The sequence below is a fragment of the Carcharhinus amblyrhynchos genome, chromosome 1 (genome assembly GCF_965287045.1).
Source record: "Carcharhinus amblyrhynchos chromosome 1, sCarAmb.v2.hapA, whole genome shotgun sequence".
Classification (NCBI taxonomy): domain Eukaryota; kingdom Metazoa; phylum Chordata; class Chondrichthyes; order Carcharhiniformes; family Carcharhinidae; genus Carcharhinus; species Carcharhinus amblyrhynchos.
Window position 1 is genome coordinate 126480478 of NC_137324.1, and position 20894 is coordinate 126501371.

Consider the following 20894-nt stretch of genomic DNA (forward strand, 5'->3'; position numbering starts at 1 on the left):
TAACTACGTTAAACAAAAATAAATCCGAAATCCCACTTACTGAATGAAGCCATTAGATTTCACATTTGATAATTTTTTTTTCACTACACAAAAGTCAAGTAAAGCAAGTACTAAGTACTATCTTGGGTAACCAGCTACAGTCTAAAACGCAAAACTAAGTTAAACATGTTAACAGGCAAATTGTGGCTGATTATCAACTTATAAATTACATATTAAGTGGCAGATACAACTAAGACAGCTTTCACAAATTGGCTCAAGCGGTTCATTCAGCATATACCTCACCAATCTGAGTCACAAAGCCCTTCAAAACTCTGCCTTGCTCAAATTAACTACAATTCGCCTATTCTCACCTTCTGGAACTTCTGTCTAATTCAGCCTGCCTGTGCTGCACCACAAGAACCATCGTCAGTCCTAATGGCTTGGGTGTCCTTTGTACAGTTTCAACCATTTTCTATCTCCATGAGTTTTGGTTTCCAATCTCAGCTGCAGTCCTAGTTTCCTTAGAAATTGAAAGGCTCAATTAGAATCTGTCTCAAAAAAATACAACCTTGGAAACCATGGATTCAAGCACAAAGGCAGTAATAATTAACTACTTTTGATCAACAAAACTAGCGCTAATAAATGACAGCAATATTTTAAAAGGTGAACTGAAAGTAATGCCCTAGAAAAGAAAGCCTAGAACTTGTTTTTGGGGATCTTAGGAACATTTGATTTCAAAATCAAAACAAACCATAGTTGGAATATTGTACAGTTCTAGCTACCCTACATTCATGCAATTAAAGACACAGGGAAGAAAAAAGAATCTGACACTCAGTGCACAAAATTGGAGGTAACATGGTTGGGAGGGAGGTGCGCTCCCCAATTTGGATAATGCGGCACATAGCATTCCCAAAGATCCATACTGGCCTCTATTTCACAGGCCTGCTCCATAATTGAGGCCATTGACCTGTGGTGAATAGTGTTCCGAAAACCCTGTCAATGTCACCGCCACCACACCCCTCCATCAGTTGCCCATATTCAAAGAAACAAATCAGAGTATTCATTTTTCTTCTGTCAAGTAGATAATGGTCCTTTCCTTTCTAGGTTTCTGAAGGGCAGAAGCCCGATTGGTTTTCAAATAGCGAGTCACAGAAGAGCTGAATATGAGTCTGGAAAGTAATAACTCATTCAAGGTTCTCAGAGGAAAGGAAGATTTAAGTGGTACTTTCCAATGACAGATATCAAGGGTGGGTTCTTTGAGAAGGCATGTGATGGCAACAATTTTGAAGGGGATGGAGGAAAGAGATCTGGATAGTATATGAGAAATTTAATTTTCCTTCATTCTTGAGATGCCAGCATCTCTGGTAAGGCTAGCGTTTGTTGCCCATCCTTAATTATCCTTGAGAAATTGGTGATGAACCACTTCATCCAACTGCTTCAATCCATGTGGTGTGGGTACATGTTTAGTCTTGTTAGGAATGAAGTTCCAGGATCTTGACTCAGTGACAGTAAAAGAACAACAACATATTTCCACATTAGTACAATGAATGACTTGGAGAGGAACTTGCAGGTAGCGGTATTCTCATCGGTCTCCTGCCCGTCTTTCTCAGAAGCAAGTTGTACGTTTAAAAGAAGCTGTTGAAGGGGGTTTAGCAAGTTGCTGTGATACACAGTATGGCTACTGTGCACTGATAGTGCTGAAACTATTCAAAATGCCAGCTAATATGGAGGCCAGGAAGGAAGATGCTTGCTCAGCAGTTTACTGAAAACGATGTTGAAGGAGTAGGAGGCAAGTCTTAAATTAGATGAGATGAACTGAGAGAGAAAATAGTGACGGAGATTTGACTAGGTGTGCATAAAGAAGGGAGGCAGCTAAACAGATGGTCTCTGTCTTGGTACCAAATGTTCTTTCACATCTATAAAGGCATCTTAAAAGCACTATGAATTATTCTATTATGCACAGACATTGTTATTATGGAGGCAAGCATGACAGAATATTTTAACAAAGTAGATACCTACAAACACCAAAGTAGATAAATAATCTGTTCCAATTGTTTGACAGACTAACACTGGCCAGAGCTCTTTGCCAGAGTGCCCTAGGATTTTTTTTGAGTTCAGCTGAACAGGCATATCGGGGGCGATACTCCCATCACTGTCGATGCGACAGGGTCATTCCACTCACCCAGTGGCGACCTATGTGGGATCTCAGGCAAATATGTACACAATTATGTTCACCAGGTGACAGGTGCCTTGTTTGCCTAGGCAGGCCAAGACATACACTTTGATGTTGGTCAGTGTCAGCAGGAGGCCTGGGCTGTAGGCTTTGCCACCATTGCCAGGATGCCCCAGGTTCAAGGGACAGTGGACAGAATATACACTGCCCTGCAGTACCCACAAGGGGAGGGGTAACCATCTGTCAACAAAAAAAGGGGTTTACTCCCTTTACATCCAAAGAGGCTGTGACCACAGAATGATCATCATGCAGGTCTGTGCACGCCTCCCAGGAAGTGTCCATGATAGCTTTGTGCTCAGGCAGTCAGACATCCCTGGGCTCTTTTTAAGACCAGCCTAGGCTGCCAGGATGGCTGGTGAGGGACAAGGGCTGAGGTCATGGCTGATGGTGTCAGTGGAGGCCCGAGAATGAGTCCCAAGCTGCCATCCGGTCCACAGTAGAGCACCGCATAGGCCTGCTCAAGGTGCCTGGACTGCTCTGGGGGCGCCTCCAATATGACCCTGAGTATGTCTCCTGCATTATCATCGTCTGCTGCATTCTGCACAACATCGCGCTGCAACAGGGAAACCAGCTGGAGGAGGACAGTCACGACTCAGAACTGGAGGACCTGCCACGAGGAGCCGGAGGATGGAGGGTATATGGTGATAGTAGGGGTCCAGAAGGACAGCGCAGCAAGAGAGGCCCTGATAGAAGCTCACTTTACCTAACTGATGATGTCCAGTTGGGAGCTGCTCACAACATCCTTCCATCACACCCCAGGAGCCACTGCAGCCACTCCCTCCCTCTTCCCAACTCAAAGCTGGCCACTCAAACTACATGATCCTTCCCCACCCTCTCAGCCACGCCAAGTCTTCGGTGAAGGCTAGAGGATGATGACAAGTCGCTGCAAAGAACACTGGGTTCCTGTATCTGGTTCCACTGAAGTCTGACTCCTGCCTGTTCTTCAAATGCACACTGCTATATAGCAATATGGGTTAGGAACACAAGCATGTAGAGCAAGGTTCAGGGCTTTAACTAAGTCTATGGGATGCTGGGAAAAGTAGGTCATATGGTGCGAAACATTTGGCCAAGGGGCTAGTATTGCGCAGCATAGCAGTCAGTGCCTCCATGCATGGGATTGGGAAGCACTCAGCTGTGTGGGGGGAGAATCAGAGATGGATTAGTCACAGCTGTGAGGTGAAAACATTGCGCTCTTGCACAAAACTTGTGTGGCCTACTGCTTTGTCTAGGTGCTCCTCTAGGATGCACATCGGAAGTGAAGATGCCCAGCTGTGATTCGTGCCCCGTTGCCTGTGATGCTCTTGGCAGCTGCCCCCAGGAGGCTGAGATCTGGAGGGCCCCGACCAACTCGGGGATGGCACTGATGTTTTTGTACTGCCCTGTTCATCCAGCTGGCCCTGCGGTGCCAAGGTGTGGGGGGGGGGGGGGGGGGGGGGAGAATTGGGGGGTCTCAGCACATTGGGAGTCTCCTGCGTGGAAAGCCCCGGCCAGGGCTCCAGCCCTTCCTCCTCCCCACTCAGGGTGCCCAGAGGCCCCGGGGATGCCAGGGTAGCTGGACTGAGCTCCAGCGTTACCTGGCTCTGCCAGTTCTGAAGACCCAGGTGCATATGCTGTATGGTCTGTGATTCCCTCAGCCCTGGCCCTCTGAGACTGGGCCAAACTCTAAAGCCCCTTTGCTACAGCATTCTGTGAGCGAGCTGCAATCATTTGCAGTTTGAAATGCATTCATTCAGGCAACTGGTAAGTTTTTGATCACACTCTTGAATTGTAGGTGGAGAGAAGGCTTTGGAGAACCCAGGGTTGATTACTCGCTGCAAAATATCCAGCCTTGCATCTCATTTCATAGCCATGATATTTGTGTGTCTAGTCTAATGGTGACCTCCCAGAATGATGATGGTCATGAGTTTGAAGCCAGCAATGTAATTTGAATGTCAAGATTAGGTGATTAAACTCTCTCTTTGCAACTATCATTCACCACTGTCAGTGCAACCCTAAACGCTGTCTATGTCCTTAAGCACAGACTGAGACTCTTTCAGTACCTCAGGAGTTTCAAGTGCAACCATCAGCAAACATTTTGTCTTCTGACCTTCTGATGGAGGGAAGATCATTGACAAAGCAGCTGAAGATGGTTAGGCTAGGACACCATCCTGAGGAACTCCTGCATCTGCCAAGACGATTTGCTTCCAACAATCACAACCATCTTCCTTTGTGTTAAGATCATACACTAAAATCACGACATTAATGAATTGGGAAGTTACAAATTAATAATGATTAAAAATTTAATACACTGAAAAAATGCAGCTTTAGACTTTGGCAAGTATTACGTTAAATCATTACTTAGTATAATTTGGCAAAATCTTAATATCTATGATAACAGCAGATATTAGCAATATTTCATTTTGTATGTAATATTAATATACAAATTAACATACAAATCTGGTATGTACATTATGGTAATGTTGTTTAAAAACCATACTAAAGTTGTAGAATTTGTTCAAAGTTGAGACATTTTATAATGTAAATCATTACACTAAGTTTCACCATTACTTAACTGAAAACACAGTATCATCAATTCTGCACTAAGCAACAGTGATCCCTTGCACTCTGAAAGTGGATTAGAAAGTCATTGCTGGTCGGTAACTGGAATTCAGCCCTCCAGCTATTTGAATTTCTGTCAAGAGGATGGGGGAAAACAGTCAACATTAGTGGGGCCATGGGCATAAGCAAAAAAAAAGTTTCCAAAAAGTATAATAACGAATCTATGTTGAAATCTGTTTCCTTCTGAATACCACGTTAAAATCATAAATAAATACATTCAATGTTTCACCTTTTATAGCTGCACAGATCAATGTATTACACAATATTCATATTCTGACAGCCGCTGTGCTGTCATAGCAACTACCAGCCTCCAACAAATTACTAATTAGCAGCTCTACAGGACAACCAACCTACACAACACTTCAGAAAGTCACGCATGCATAACGAAGGCAATTTACTTCATGAACTAAAGCCTGTGCCATTTTGTGGCAAGATATTTAAATGGAATATGCTTAACCCCTCTATGCAGTACTAATCTCCCATTTCAACTCAAAAATTTATATTATAATACATTAAAATATTATATATATTATATATCAAATGGATATATTCCAGTTCCCTTTACTGATGAATCTGCAGCATTTATATAGATAGCAAGGTAGATTTAGCAACAACCAACCATTATGCAATTGGAAAATATTTAATTCAGAATTTAGATACTTTTATACTGTCCCAATTTTAATTCAGTTTCTATAAGATAACTGTTCGAGTTGGTTACATTAGTAAATCCAATGCACATGAAGCTTGTCAATAATTATTTGTTCAATTATTTTGGGTGGCACGATGGCACTGTGGTTAGCACTGCTGCCTTAGTGCCAGGGATCTAGGTTTGATTCCTGGCTTGGGTTACTGTTGTGTGGAGTTTACACGTTCTTCCCATGTCTGCATGGGTTTCCTCTATATGTTCCGGTTTCCTGCCACACCCCAAATAAGGGCAGGTTACGTTGATTGACCATGCCAAATTGAACCTTGGTGTCAGTGGGATTAGCAGGGTAAATGGGTTGTGGGATGTGGGCTGGGTGGGATCGTGGTCGGTGCAGACTCATGGGCCAAATGACTTCCTTCTGCACTATAGGGTTCCAAGAATTTCTATGAATGGAGCACTGGGCTTTCTACGGTGTGTGCGCACATTGGAGTGCCATTTCAGTCACTTGGTTATTCTGCTTCTGCAGAAACCACTGCTACAACAACACTATGGGCAGGGTTTTTCAGCCACGCTCACCCCCAGACTAGGAAATCCCACCCTAGGTCAACGGACCTTTGCATGGTCCGTCCCCACCCACTAGGATTCCCATGGTGGGCGGGATGGGAAAATTCCACCCGATATGTTTAAGTTATGCAATCAGTATCAGAACATTCAATACATCCTGTCAATCTGTTGCAAACTGTCCTTTAAGAATTTGGATCAATATCACAGATTAAATTGCACTTCTGATTTTGGACTATTCCAAGTGCTCTCATATTTAAAAATAATGAGAGTACATGGAGTAGTCCAAAAATGGACAAATTGCATCTGGAAGGTCTGGCATTGTCCATTCAGATTACATATTCTGTCTCCCACTCCACTCCCCCACCACCTAAAAAGCTCACGTCAGAGTTACAGGCATAAGATCACCGTTACTACTGTGCTTTAGGGTTTGTGACTAAAGAAATTTCTAATTATATTGGATTTTAGGTTTGCCCAAGGAGTGTTTTCCAAGCCAGCGATATTTGTAAAAAAGAATAATCCTAAAATAAGTGATTTCTTCTGTCAGTTTTCTAAAAGGGAGTTTGGACAGCAAATCCACAAACCCATATATGAATAAGAATTAACTTTCCTGTCATTCAATCTATAGATCATCCACAAACCTCCAGTTAGACAAGAGGCTGCACTCCTACGATTAGGAGTTGTGGTTTTAACTCCATTGGCGTATAGGATTTCATGAGCTTTCATCGTGACTTCAATTCCCTCCACATCTAAGTAGCACTTATCAACCACCAACTGTTCTGCAGAGAACATAAATTACATTCTCCATGTCCCACTTAAGCACTGTTGCTCTTGGATGCAAGGGTTGGTTTTACATTCACACTTTGACAATGTTTCCCAATAAAACAGCAGCGTACAGATAAGCATTTATACTGTATCTAAATATTTTCAGCAATATTGCTATTTTAATTCTAAGTCTTTGTAAGCAATATTTAAACATTTTTCAGCTGACATTTTAGATCATTTTTCTAGAGACATCCCAATTCCATACAGCTTCAAAATTACCTCCCTAACATTACGAAATAAATCATTGGTGAAACAGCCAGAAGTGGCAAACTGAATAAAATAATCTGTGAATCATGGCAAATTACTGTAATCATTTTGCTTTCACAAAATCTATTTTTGGCCCTCAACAATAGAGCATCACATTAAATCTCAGTCTGGTTGTAAAATATCAAGCAAATGTTAAATAATGAAGCAGAATAAATTAGATATAGGCACAGCTTATTACACACACTTCATATTTATTTTTGTTGTTATAATTAGTCACGCTCTTGTGGCAAATTTTTCAATGGCCAGAATTTTAAGAATAGTGGTGAAGCTAACAGCACTCACCATTGCTATTACGGGGGGGGAAAAAAAAAATCAGTTAGCACCTATGGGATCCGTCGATGCAGTTAAATACAAAAATCCAGAAGTTGTCAAAGATAATTTGCTCCTCCACAGGGGGTGCGACAACAGCACTCAGCAACAGACTCAGCAATAAAATCAATGCATTGGCATTAAACTGCAGTACTCTCTCATATTCACACAATTAAAACAGCAAAAAGATTGATGCATTCAGAAATTTCCAACAGCATTAATTATTTCCATACAACCCAGCTGTCCATGAAAAAAATCTTTACAAATATGGAATCTCATTTCTTCAGAAATTAATAAGCATTGGAGATTTTTTTTTTGAAACTTTAGTGCATCTTTTATCTCTTAATCACACCTGTCTTTCCCAATCTTTGTTTCATTTTCTATAGATAATTTACAGCTGATTTACACTTCCTGGTTTAGTCTGCCGAGGTTAAATTTGTTCATATAGCTACATAGATTTATGTTAACTCCTTGGAAGTAGGCAACAAGCAATCATTTTTGCATTCTTCAGTGAAGAACATGGTAGGGTCACACTGGCAGCAACCAACAGCACTGCTGGCCCCTGACAAATCAATACGAGTCTGTGTTGCATTACTAAAAGTGGCACTTTACAATCTTTCTCCCGATGTGTCTCTGAGGACTCTTCAATTTGATTGGTGAACAGCCCCACTGTTCTTTTCCTTGTTTATGACGCTAGAGATCCTTTGCAGAAGGTGCTGAACGAGAACAAGTCTCCGCCCCAAAAAAGATTTGTTGGCAGCTTTCAGGATTAAGTAGCAAATGACAGTCATTCCGGACCACATAATCTGACAAAATATCATTTTTCTATGTTAGTTGTTGCCAGTCAGGATGTAATTACAAGCTTCAAGCACAAGGTCAATGTTGTCTCCAACTCTTCTTTCCTTTATTTATTTATTTTCTAAACAGAGTTTGCCTGCAAGTTACCGGTTCGATTTTTAAATCACCTTCCCCACTCACCTCCCTTTGTACCCTGCTTCCTCCCATCAGTTCACTGCCTCCAAGTTGGCAAATTTTACTGTTTCCATCTATCATTCCAAACCTTCCCTTTTCTTTCCAAATCTGTTTCCTGTTTCTCTCTCCCAAAATAACATACCCACCCACTCACTTTCACATGTTAATAAAAAATAAAGTTGAAACTCCAGTTGGGCGTCATCACTCAGCCAGGGCCCATTGCATGGTTTAAAACTGAAACAAAATATTGTCAGTTCAGCCCTCCCGACAGCTGTAACTATTTCCCATCAGGTATGATCTACCCCAGTGGGTAGAGAGGTGGACTGGTGGTGTTGAGATGGCGGCGCGTGCTCGTTGGGCCGAAGGGCCTGTTTCCCAGGCTGATTTTGTTCTTTATGTTTCTATGGCCCTGCTAGTCACTGTAATGCATGTCTGTATTAATGCATCTAATCTGGCTTCTAGATTTTTTGTTTTGATGTATTAGCTATCTTCAAGACCAAGGGCATTTTTCAGGTTAAGCAAAAGTAAAGGGTGATTTGATAATTCAACAAAGGCAGTGAAAGGTACAAGAAACTGATGAGAGAGGGGAGAATGAGAAGAATGATGGGAGGGGAGGGGTCAGTGGGTCATTTTCCTCAGTGGGACAGTTGAGCACCTCAAATTTGCTCAGATGTGAAGCTTAATACTGTTCAGTGTGGGGACAGGAGAGTGTCAGAATGGCTGATTTTTTGTTGAGGTAACCATTTTATCTTTCTCTCAAGTCTTTAGTATTTAATTATTGCTTCTTCCAATCATCCATCCAATATAAAGGCTACCTCAGCCATCCAATCATATCCTTTGCTTCAAACATTACCAGTGACTCCAGCTAACCTTCCCTTCTCATGTGCTTTTTTCTTGTCACCCCCTTCTTTTTCTGTTTAAATGCATGCTTGTTATAAATTTTAATGAAAAGATATATCATTAAATCGTCTGTGTTCTCCACAGATGACAACTGTGATGGTGTGTATTTCCAGCATTTTCTGCCTGTGTTTCAGGTTTCCACCAGTTTCAGCTGTTTGCATCATTTTACAGAGGGCCCCTGCAGCCAGATGATATCTTCATCCCTCCAGTTTGGGCTAGATTTGAATCTAAAAATGCAACGCCACCATGCAAACCTTCCATTTCTCCACTGCACTACATGTAACAGAATGCTTCTCCGATGCTAGCTTCTTGCACAACCCCAATTTTCACTGTTTCCCATTGGTGGCTGCCTACATCCCAAGCTCTGTAATTCCCTTGCCAACACTTTCCATTTAGCCCTCTTCCTTCAAGACACCAGTTAAAAATCTCTGAAAACCCTTGATGTATTTTTATGCAGCAGTGTCATATTCATTGAGTCCTGTGAATGGCCCCGAGACATTTTTGCTATGCTAAAGGTGCCATTTATACTCAAGTTGTTCTTGCAAAAGCAATATACTCTTGGTAATATGAAATCCTGATTTAACTAAAGTCTTCAAACTTAGTTTGGATATACTAAAAATGACATAAGGGACTACCATCTTGTTCAGTCTTGAATCCTACCTCAGCATTCCCCACGTAGGAAGGTTGGAGGGGATTCTTTCCAGCTAGTTCTGAGGCTAGGAAATCATCACGAGGCTCACAACATTGCTATGACACATTGGCAAGTGCTTAGGGAGAGAGTGGGGGAGATGGAGGGAGACACTGAGGGGGAGACAGGCAGAGAGAGAGAGTCCACACAGAAAGGTTAACATTCTGGGTATAAACCTTCGTCAGAGCTGAAAATGAAATGTAATCATGCATTTAAATCATATCAAGATGGAAAGGAGCAAAACACACAATGTGGGAAAGTAATGCACTTAAAATGAAAAACAGGAGGTAAATTGAAGACAAATTCATCAGAAGACACTGCAAAGAAGAATAAAAGACATAATAAAGACGAGCAACCTGCAAATAGATTAGACTGTTGAACAGATAGTGAAGCAAAAAGATCTGACAGTCCAAAAAGTAAAATGGCCAACATCAAGAACAAAATCTTGGTTCTTTGTACTGAGTGCAGCTAAAAGGTTTGCACCCACAATTGCATTTTTTCTCCATTTTGATTTGATTTACTTTCCTCAAGTCAATATCCAACATTTTCCCCCTCCTCCCCCACCAACTCCTTCCTCCCACATGAAATGCCAATGTGTTTCAAACCAGGAACTACAATCTGAAAAGTTGGTTTCCAATGCCAAATTCTCAAAAGGGAAAAACATCCTTTGTTACTTTGTAATTTCCATCTGCTTTCATTCTTTTGTCAATTATAATTTGTGGGAACAATTCCCTTCCTACATAAATCAAACAAAATAATCATGACACGGTTCCAATTGTTGCCAAGTTCTTCAGATTTTACGTGTCCTGCTGAGTGTTATGAAAATGATCATCAGAAGTTTCTGGCACAAAAATAATCAGCCCTGCTGTTACAACATTGAGTACATGGTCAAACCCTCTCAACTCCACACTTTCGTTGCTGGTTCACTCCCCAAAACCTGTCCACCCCTACCAAGTCAGGAGCGTGCTTCGATGACTACAACTCCAACTACTCCTTCAGAAATTGAATACGACACTAGGAAGTTTCCTCAGACAATGTGGAGGCACAGCTCTGCCGTTTGTCCACTCAGCTCCCGCTTGATGACAACGACCACCAGGGCAGCACAGTGGCACAGTAGTTAACACTGTTGCCTCACAGCGCTGGGGATCCGGGTTCAATTCCGGCCTCAGGTCACTGAGTGGAGTTTGCACGCTCTCATGTCTGCATGGGTTTCCTCCGGGTGCTGTGGTTTCCTCCCACAGTCCATGCTAAATTAAACTGATTAGGGGATTAGGAGGATAAATGTATAGGGTTACAGGAATAAGCCCTGCATGGAACTGTAGTTGGTGCAGACTCAATAGGCTGAATGGCCTCATTCTACACTGTAGGGATTCTATGATCCTGTTATGGTGTAGCCTTTCAATGGCAAAACTTTTTCTGCACATGTTCTTAGATTACATTTGCTGGCTTTAAGGGAAGATGCTTTAATGTCTGTTGCTATGTGGTCTCAGGGAATAAAGATACAGCTGCACCTGTGTTAACTTCTATTTTGACCCATTGCCCACTCATGGAGAGATTACCCAAATTTGATGAGATTCCCCTTGAACTAGTAACACGTTCAACCTTAGCTCTTTGTCAGGCCACTGAAACGTCCCTTCCTGGCGGCTGTTGTTCTTGCCAGCCATGTTATAAATTATTTTAGCTGAATTGGTCTTATTCCTCTTTTTAAGTGTCCAAGTTCTTTTTCTGACCATTCTTTTCAGGAAACTTTTATCCCTTCCTACAAGCTGTGACAATAATAAATCAAATCAACTCTTGCAACATGCCCAACCTTGCCACAGTTCTTGCACTGGCTGTTCTTGCTCCGATGGTCAGCTGGCGAATGACCCGTCCTGGTACGCAGATGGCACGCCTGTGGTCAGGTAGATTTCCTCTGGGTAGCGGTGCCCATCCTCTGGACTCTTGTGCTGGTTTCCAACCATGAAGCTTCTCTAGCTGTGAGTTCCACCAAGGTTGCAATTTCGAGAGCTGTTCTTAAGCTTAATGTGGAACTGAGCCACGACAGATCAGCCATGATCTTATTGAATGGCAGGGCAGGCTCGAAGGGCTAGATGGCCTACTCCTGCTCCTATTTCTTATGTTTTTATGTAAAGTGCACTCAGAGAGCAAGTGTCTGAGTGGATTGCCTAATTTCTTAACCCACAGGTCAAACTTTCTCAGAGCATTGTCCAAAAATCACCAAACTCTCCATACTCTACGAGATGCTTTAAGGCTGCTACAAACTGTGAAATATTCTCATCCTCTAACTGATTTCTTAGATGAAACTTGAACCATTACACAACAACTCGAGGAATGTTATTCACCAAAACCATCAGGGCTTTCACCAATTGCTCAATGGTTTTGTTACTGGGCTTCTATGGCTGGGCCAAACTGCAGAGTAGGTTGAAGGCTTTACTTCCAATAGTGCTGAGAAAGGTTGGGACCACAAGTTGTAGTGAAATTTTATTTGCCTGTACATAATACTGAAACCTCTCCACGTAGCAGCTCCAACATTCAATTTCCTTCTCAAAAAAGCTTGTGGCACCAAAGTGACCCACCATTTTCCTTGCAGGCCCAGGGAACTATGCTGTACTCCTCTGAGGCTTCCATTTTGCTTAGCTGGACGGAAGATTCAAAAAATTATTCAGATCTGACAGGATACTAACTCCTGATTTAAACACTTTGCAGGAAACACTATCCAGACTTTTGTTCTTTCCCCTTGCTCCGTGGCTTTTATCCAATTGTGTGCGCGCAGACATTGCTGGCTGGCGCCTACCCACTTTGTGTTCCAGTAAGGATTTGTGATTATTTTTCTCTTTCTTGTAGCTTACATTACGTTGTGAAATTTCTGCCCGTCACTGATCCGAGCTGACCTCTGAATTTCGAGACCCCTTAAGGTTAGACTTTTTTACCCCGTGTTTTCCTGATCCTGCCTCGTCGCCAGCTGAGTTATTTTATCTGAGGCTGGGATGCAATAACTGGTACTATTGGTGGGGGGGGGGGGGGGTCACACAAAGGTTTTAGGCAGAAACAGCAGGGAGATTTTATTTAAGGATGTCCATTGTGCAGGGTTTAAAATCCCAGTTGCCTGCGAAGACCCTGAAGACATCAGAGATCAGATGACTGTCCTCTTAAAAAGGGCCATACCACAACACAATAACTCCACAAATACATAACATGTTCACCATTTTACCTTGGGAAAGGACTCACTTATCATTTTTCTTAAGTCCAATGGGCATAGCCCAGCTTTTCCGCAAAAGACAATTCTTTCATCTCAGGAAACAGCACAGTTAATCTTCTGTGAGCTGCTTCCATATATTCCTCCTTAGATAACATGACCAAAACTGTGCAAAGTACTCTAAATGTGGTCTCACCCTGTAGTTGTAGCAAGGCTTCCCTACTTTTAGTGACAGAATTGTTAGTGTAGGAGGTGACCTTTCAGCCCATCACATCTACACCATACTCTATTCCCTTTACAACAAAGGCCTACATTCCATTTACCTTCCTAATTACTGACTGCACCTGCATATTACTCATTGTGATTCATGTATAAAGACTTGTGTACGGGCAGCATGATGGCAGTGGTTACACTGCTACCTCACAGCACCAGGGACCTGGTTCAATTCCAGCCTCGGGTCACTGACTATGTAAAAGTTTGCACATTCCCCATGACTGCATGTGTTTCCTCCTCGTACTCCGGTTTCCTCCCACATTCCAAAGATGCGTGGGTTAGGTTGATTGGCAATGTTAAATTGACCCTAGTGTCAAGGGGATTAGCAGGTTAAATACATGGAGTTACCGGAATACGGCCTGGGTGAGGTTGTGGTCAGTGCAGACTTGATGGGCTGAATCACTTTCTTCTGCACTGCAGGGATTCTATCACTCCCAGATCCCCGTGAACCACATTATTCTGCAATCTCTCATTATTTAGAGTAATATTTTGTTTTTCTATTCTTCCTGTCAGTGACAGGAAAAAAAGGCTGGCATTTATATAGCACCCTTCATAACATCCAGACATCAGTGTTTAGCAGCTAAGAAAATACATCAGTAGTTTAGTCACTGTTGCAATGTAGAAAATTAGGCAACAGATTTGTGCACTGCAAGCTCCTGCAGTCAGCAATATGATCCGTTTCAGTGGTGCTGAGTGTTGTGAAATACACCAGGCAGAACTCCTATACTCACCTGTAAAATATCATGCGGTCTTTTACATTCACGCAAATGGACAAGCCGGGCAAGATGGCACCTCAGACAATGCAGCAGCCCCTCAGTACTGCTCCGAATTGTCGACAGATTATCAAGCCTTTGGAGTGGATCCTGCTGACCCAGAGCTGCAATTGCTGTCACCAGACCATGGTTGACATCAAAAGCAAGATAGCTTTGTCTGGTTTGCAAATATTTTTCACAGAAAGGTTTACCAGGCTGATTCCTGGGATGGTATATGAGAGACTGAATCGTTCAGGATTATTTTCGCTGGAGTTTAAAAGAATGAGGGGGGATTTCATAGAAATCTATAAAGTTCTAATATGATTGTACTGAGTAAATGCAGGAAGGATGTTCCTAGTCCTGAACCGGAGGTCACAGTCTGAGAATATGGGGTAGATCATTTGGATCAGAGATAATCACCAAAATCTTGCTACCATTCATGTCAGCGGGATTTTATGGTTTCTCTGGTGGTGTACCATGCTGCAGGTTTCAGGCAGCAGCCGGCACGTTCAACCCCACTGACAACGGCAAGATCATGAGATCCCACTGCCAGTGAGCTCCTGCCACCCCAGAATACGCAACAGAGTGGGAGAAAAATCCCACCTTAAATGTTTTTATCAGGGAGTTAGACAGAACTCTTGGGGATAAAGGGATCAAATGATATTGAGGGAAAGCGGGAACAGGTTACTGAGTTGAATGATCAGCTATGATCATAATGAATGGGCAGGAGCAGGCTCCGAGGGCCAAACGGGCCACTCCTGCTTCTTTTTTCCAAGTTTCTACGTATGTGGGCCAAACGTCACCAAACACCAATCAGACCAAACTCATTGTCCAGGACCAGCTGTCACCTGGGACAGGCTGGTTTGTTAATGTAGGATTTGTGCACGGAGCAAAAAAACATTGAGTGAATGGTTCAATTTTTGACCTGAACATGAAAGGTGATCAATGAGGCAGCCGAATATGAGGCGGCTATGGCTAATTCCGTCAGGAATTTCTACAGGATGCCCTGAAGCTGCACTGGTTGACCTCTAACAATCATAACTAACTTTGTGTGTCAGACATTACTTCAGCCACTGGAGGGATTTCCCCTTCACCTTCTTTATGCCCTCCACTATTGCCATCCCTGCCCCCCACTCCACCCACAATTATCTAAGGACCTCAGTTTTTACTGTATTTAGTTGAATGCTGTTTTGATGTTGAGTCATGACTCCCACCTCTTGCTAGCATTCAGCTGTTCTGTCTCTGTCTGTATCAAGATTATTATGACTACGATAAAGTCTGTAACAGAGCACTTCTGGCATATCCTGAACTGAGTCATTGAACAGTATACATACCACTGAGTAGGTGTCACTGCATTGCGCTACTGATGATTCCCTCTATGACTTTACTAATGACTGTAAGAACAGACATCGTTTGTAATCAATTATGGGATTTGCATGTTTTTGTGGATAGGCTAGAACTGGGCATTTGTCAACACACCAATGTCGTTGCTATACTAGAACAGAATGACTAGGGTTAAGGATTAGTTCTGGTACACAGGCCTTCAGCACTTACAGATGTTATCAGGGCCCAAAGACTTTGTCGTATTCACTGCAGTTAACCATCTTTACACGAAGAACATCAAATTGGCTGAACATTAGCTTTTTGAAAAAGGGCAAGATCGTCTGTTCGCCACTTTCACAATGCCAACATTTCAGTCTAGTCCACTGCACAAAAAGTGGATTCACCTTGATTGAGGTGAAAGATCTTCACAGATTCATCTCCTCCTCTTAGTTGCTTCATGTTCACCATGATCTTCAGCTGAACATAGTGGAGGTACAGTGTTTTCTGGGACTACTTCACTCTGGTTACAGCCTGTTGATTTTGATTTTTATTAAGTAGACAGCAGCTTCTCTGTTCTTTTTCCCCCTTAGGACACCAAAGCCTAATCATTTTCATATGGGCAAGCCCCAAGATCAATTAGATGGAGCTGCATTTAAGGGGAAAGCTTCTCAAAGAACAGAAGCCACCAGCAGAAAATGAAAACAAAACTTAAAAATAAAAGATGCTGCTTCTTTATCAGTAGATTTCTTAACTGTTGAGTTATTATTTGCTGCTGTGACATGAAAGCCAATCAGGTGCAAGTCTTGATGCATTCAAATGTTATGGATGTACAACACAATACTTTTAAAAAAAAAGTTGATCTCCCCTGGCATTGCTTATCATTCTCAGAAAGTTAATGTCATCTTGCAGTTAACATTCACTGTATTGTCGTCAAAGCTAACAATGCATTAAATACTTGCAAAACTCTCTCATTGTCGTGCAATCTCAAATATAAACATACCCATAAGCAAAAGCATTCTAAAACGATAGAAATGCAATTTAAATGATTTATCAAATCTAACTCAGTAAATCAAAATGTTTACAGTAGGAGTTAAATATGGAAATAATTTACAAAATATCACCAGAAAATGCAAAAATTGTCATTTGATATGAAGGAAAGTTAAAATTTATTTATTTGTATCTCATTTTCATGAATTTAAAATTTACTAATGATAATCAAAGTTTAAAATTATGATTAAAGCAATAATTATAAAATGGCCATTATTTATGGGACAACCCTCTAAACCCATTCCATCTAGAAGGACAAGGGCAGCAGATACATGGGGCCACTCACCACCCTGACTTGGAAATATATCGCTGCCCCTTCGCAATCGCTGCATCAAAATCCTGGAATTCTCTCCATAACAACATTGTGGGTCAACCCACAGCATGTAGATTGCAGCGCTTCCAAGATGGCAGTTCACCACCACCTTTTCAAGGGCAGCTAGGAATGGGCAATAAATGCTGGCCAGCCAGAGTTGCCCATGTCCCACAACTGAATAAAAATAGTTGCAAGAGGCCAAACAGGTACAGGAGGTGCACTGAAGATCCAGCACAGGAAGTACTAGCAGACAGCAGTCAAGCTGAAAAAGAGGACTGAGGAAGAATGAAGTCCCAGAAAATGGCTTCCTTCCATTGACATTTGGAAGTCACTGTTAGGCTCACTTCTTAGCCTTTTGGCAATGATCAAGTATCAGGGGGCAGTGTCTTTTCTTGTCAACTTGGATCTTGTGTCTCTCTCATGTGGGACCATTAATTGGATTCAATTTAAATTTGGTTTTTGGAGCAGAGGTGCAATCAAGTCACCCAGTCTGCTCTGTGCTTTGGCTTTGTAACTTTAAGAATGGGATTTTTTTTTAAAATATTAGAAATTCACACACAGGTGCCCACCCTTTCATTTTCAGTTTCTAGACCAGCAATTTTTCATTACCATACATTCCCACGACAACATTGCCCCATATTTTTAATTTGGCAACAGCATTCAGATAGTGAATCTCCATTCCCACATCACTGAAGCTTCACTATTAATAAGTTAACAAAACAGGGAAAAACACCTGCAGAAATGCCCATTGCTGTGGATTTACACTGCTTTTTTGATCATACATATTAGAAGCAAAAAGGCCAAGAGGAAATTCATAAAATCCATTGATTTAAAAGGCACTGACAGCTGGCCAGTCTAGCTAGATAAACATGTGCCTTGGTTTTTCAGATTTGTTCCAAAGCTAAGTGATATTTTTGTTTACTGTTTAGGAAAAAAGCAAATCTGAATGAACTGACTGATACCCTTCAAAAGGTATCATTCTGTAAAGGAACTAAAGGCACAGCAGCTTCACTCTGGATAAAGATTTAGTGCATCAAACACTTGTTCACACAACTATTTGGTCAAGCTTTGGTTTCAGGATTTTCCAGGGGGAAAAAAAAATGATGTGGAGATGCTGTTGTTGGACTAGGATGGGCACAGTAAGTAGTCTCACAACACCGAATTAAAGTCCAACAGGTAGCACAAGTTTTCAGAGCATTGCCCCTTCATCAGGTGAGTGAAGAGTTCAGTTCACAAACAGGTCATATATAGACACAAACTCTCAATTATAAGATAATGGTTGGAATGCAAATCTTAACAGGTAATCAATTCTTTATAGATGCAGACAATGTGAGGGGAGAGAGGGTTAAGCACAGATTAAAGAAGTGTGAATTGTCTCCAGCCAGGACAGCTAGTGAGATTTTGCAAACCCAGGCAAGTCGTGGGGGTTACAGATAGTGTGACATATACCCAAGGGAAAAAAACAAAGACATCATTTAAAAGAAGGGTCAACCTAACTACTTCAGTCATATTCAATCAATACACCAAAATCTTCCACAACAATATGGAAAGCAAGAACAAACTCGGCCTATTATTGGAGTCAATGCCATACTTTCCAAGCTACAAATGTGGGCAAACAACTGGTTCAAAGTTTCAGCCATTCTCCACATCTGGTGGGCAGGAAACCTATAAAAACAGGAATGTGTTCCTACTATTGAGCTTTTCAGCTATCCTTGTAGGCAAAAATTTGGACTTGACTGGACACATCACATTTTCACATCTAAATTAATTTAAACTCATTAGAAGTCTTCCAATATAACTATTTTGCTTTACCTTTTCTTCTGATGAGATTGTGAGCATGTCACTGGCTATCAGACTGCACACTTGATCGATACCAAGATTGAGGAATTCCTCTCCCTGCACAACCTCTGAGAAATGCTGTTCTGTTCAAAGGAAAAAGAATGTTACACACATTAGTTTGGTTTTAAGAAGGTTCGTTCCTTAAAATTGGGACTACCTCAACAGAAATAAATACTTGCAAAAACTCCCAAGGAGAACAAGCATAAAAACAGAAAATATTCGAAATACTCAGCAGGCCTGTCCGCATCTGCATAGAGATAGACACAGATATTTCAGGTCAATGATCTACAGTCAGAACCATTCACTAGTTACTTGCTTTTATAAGCTAAAAATGCTTTTACTGTTACAGCTCTCATGGTGAAGTGGTGTTCAGATGAACATGGTCTCATGGTTATCGAAATGTAATGCTGATGATGTGAACGTAGCATGTCTAATCAAATTGTTTAGAAACAGTCAAAGATCACATTTTTTTTCAAAGTAATAGTTGCAAACTCCTTAGAAGAACAATGATGTGGAGATGCTGGCGTTGAACTGGGGTGGGCACAATAAGACATCTCTCAACACCACATTAAAGGCCAACAGGTTTATTTGGTATCATGAGCTTCCGAAGGGCTGCTCCTTCATTAGGTGAGGGGAAGTTGGATTCACAAACACAGCATATATAGACAGAGTCAATTGCAAGATAATGGTTGGAATCTCTAATACGAATACGCATCCTATGGCATTCTTCAACAGAGCACCTTACCCAGGCTAAACATCCTAGGATTTTTCTTCATGATTTTGCTTACATTTTTGAACTATAAAAATCACATTACTAACACACTTATTGTGCTGCAATATTTTCCAAGCAAAAATACAGCACTAGGTCCCAAACATCTTATTTTCGTAATGACTACAACTTAGTTTAGGCTTCTACTTTTATAATGAAGAATGGATGCCACTTGGCAGGATATGTTCTTTCTCCAGTCAGTTCTGGTATAGCTTCTGTATAATATGAACTGTATCACCAGGTGATAACCCACGGATAGAGCTTTGTACGCTGGTTGCAAAAGCATTTTGTTTGCTGATTCTTCTGAACCACCACTTGTTTATGAAGACAGCTGACAGGTTGTCTTAAGCTGCAGCAAGCACAACAATCCATTATTGCCTTAAATAACGTGATTTGGAACATCATGAACTAAAAGCGTTGTGCTAAAAGTTGCCCTCTTCTTCAATTCATACCATTGCAACAAGTTCAGTCATTAGCAAAACCCTTTGTTAGCGGGCCATTTACTCACCAAATTGATTTCACTACTAGCACACTTCAGGATAATTAGTAAATGGGAAAACTAATATGGTGCATTAATTTTGTATTTAAAAAAGCGATTTCTGCCAAAGCCTTGTGATAACCAGACGTGGCGTGTGACTGGCTCAATTACTGATGCAAGAAGCATAATCTTTCACAAGGCTCTTTCATCCTGGTTCAGTGGTCAATAACTAATCAGTTGCAAAGTTCAATACCAAAATGTCCCACATTTTTATTTAATATTTAATTATGTACAATGCAAGGAACTGCAATTCTGCTTAATCACAGGCAATTCCTCTAATTCAAGCAACCCACTGCTTCATTGAAGCATAATCCTTTTTGCATGCATTTTCTACGATATCTTTGGAGCAGCATGGCTGTCTCAGAGCCAGGGATTCAGGGTTGATTCCAGCCTTTGGTGACTGCTGGTGTGGAGTTTGCACATCCTCCATGCCCATGTGGCTTTCCTCCAGGTGCTCCCACAGACCAATGATGTCCAAGTTATGTGGATCAGCCATGGTAAATGCATGGGGTTACAGGGATAGGGTGGGGGCTAGGTCTGGGTAAGGTGCTCTGTTGAAGAATGCCATAGGCAGAATGGCCTCCATCTGTAAGTAGGGATTCTATGGTTCTTCTCATGTGGGTGAATATCTTAGCGAGATTAACGGAGGCAACATCTAGTGGTCCCATGTTTATGGCAATTTTTTTTTAAAAGGGGAGGCATGGTGGCATAATGGTTAGCGCCGCTGCCTCAACGAAACAATTCCGGCCTCAAGTGACTCTGTGGGGTTTGTACATTCTCCCCGACTGCGTGGGTTTCCTCCAGATGCTTCAGTTTCTTCCCACTGTCCAAAAGATACACAGGCTGGGTGGATTAGCCACGATTAA

General features: G+C 41.7%; 1 protein-coding gene across 3 annotated transcripts in view; it reads right to left on the reverse strand.

Annotated features, from left to right (window-relative positions):
* The window catches only part of LOC145344853 (kelch-like protein 2), a 104111-nt gene that overhangs the window by 26805 nt on the left and 56412 nt on the right, over positions 1-20894 (reverse strand). For 2 of the 3 annotated variants that reach the window (XM_080192096.1, XM_080192107.1), the window contains one exon: positions 18695-18804. In XM_080192096.1, coding sequence (XP_080048222.1) covers positions 18695-18804 — 110 coding nt within the window. The remainder of the gene's footprint in view (positions 1-18694; positions 18805-20894) is intronic. The other variant, XM_080192114.1, reaches the window with a different exon arrangement.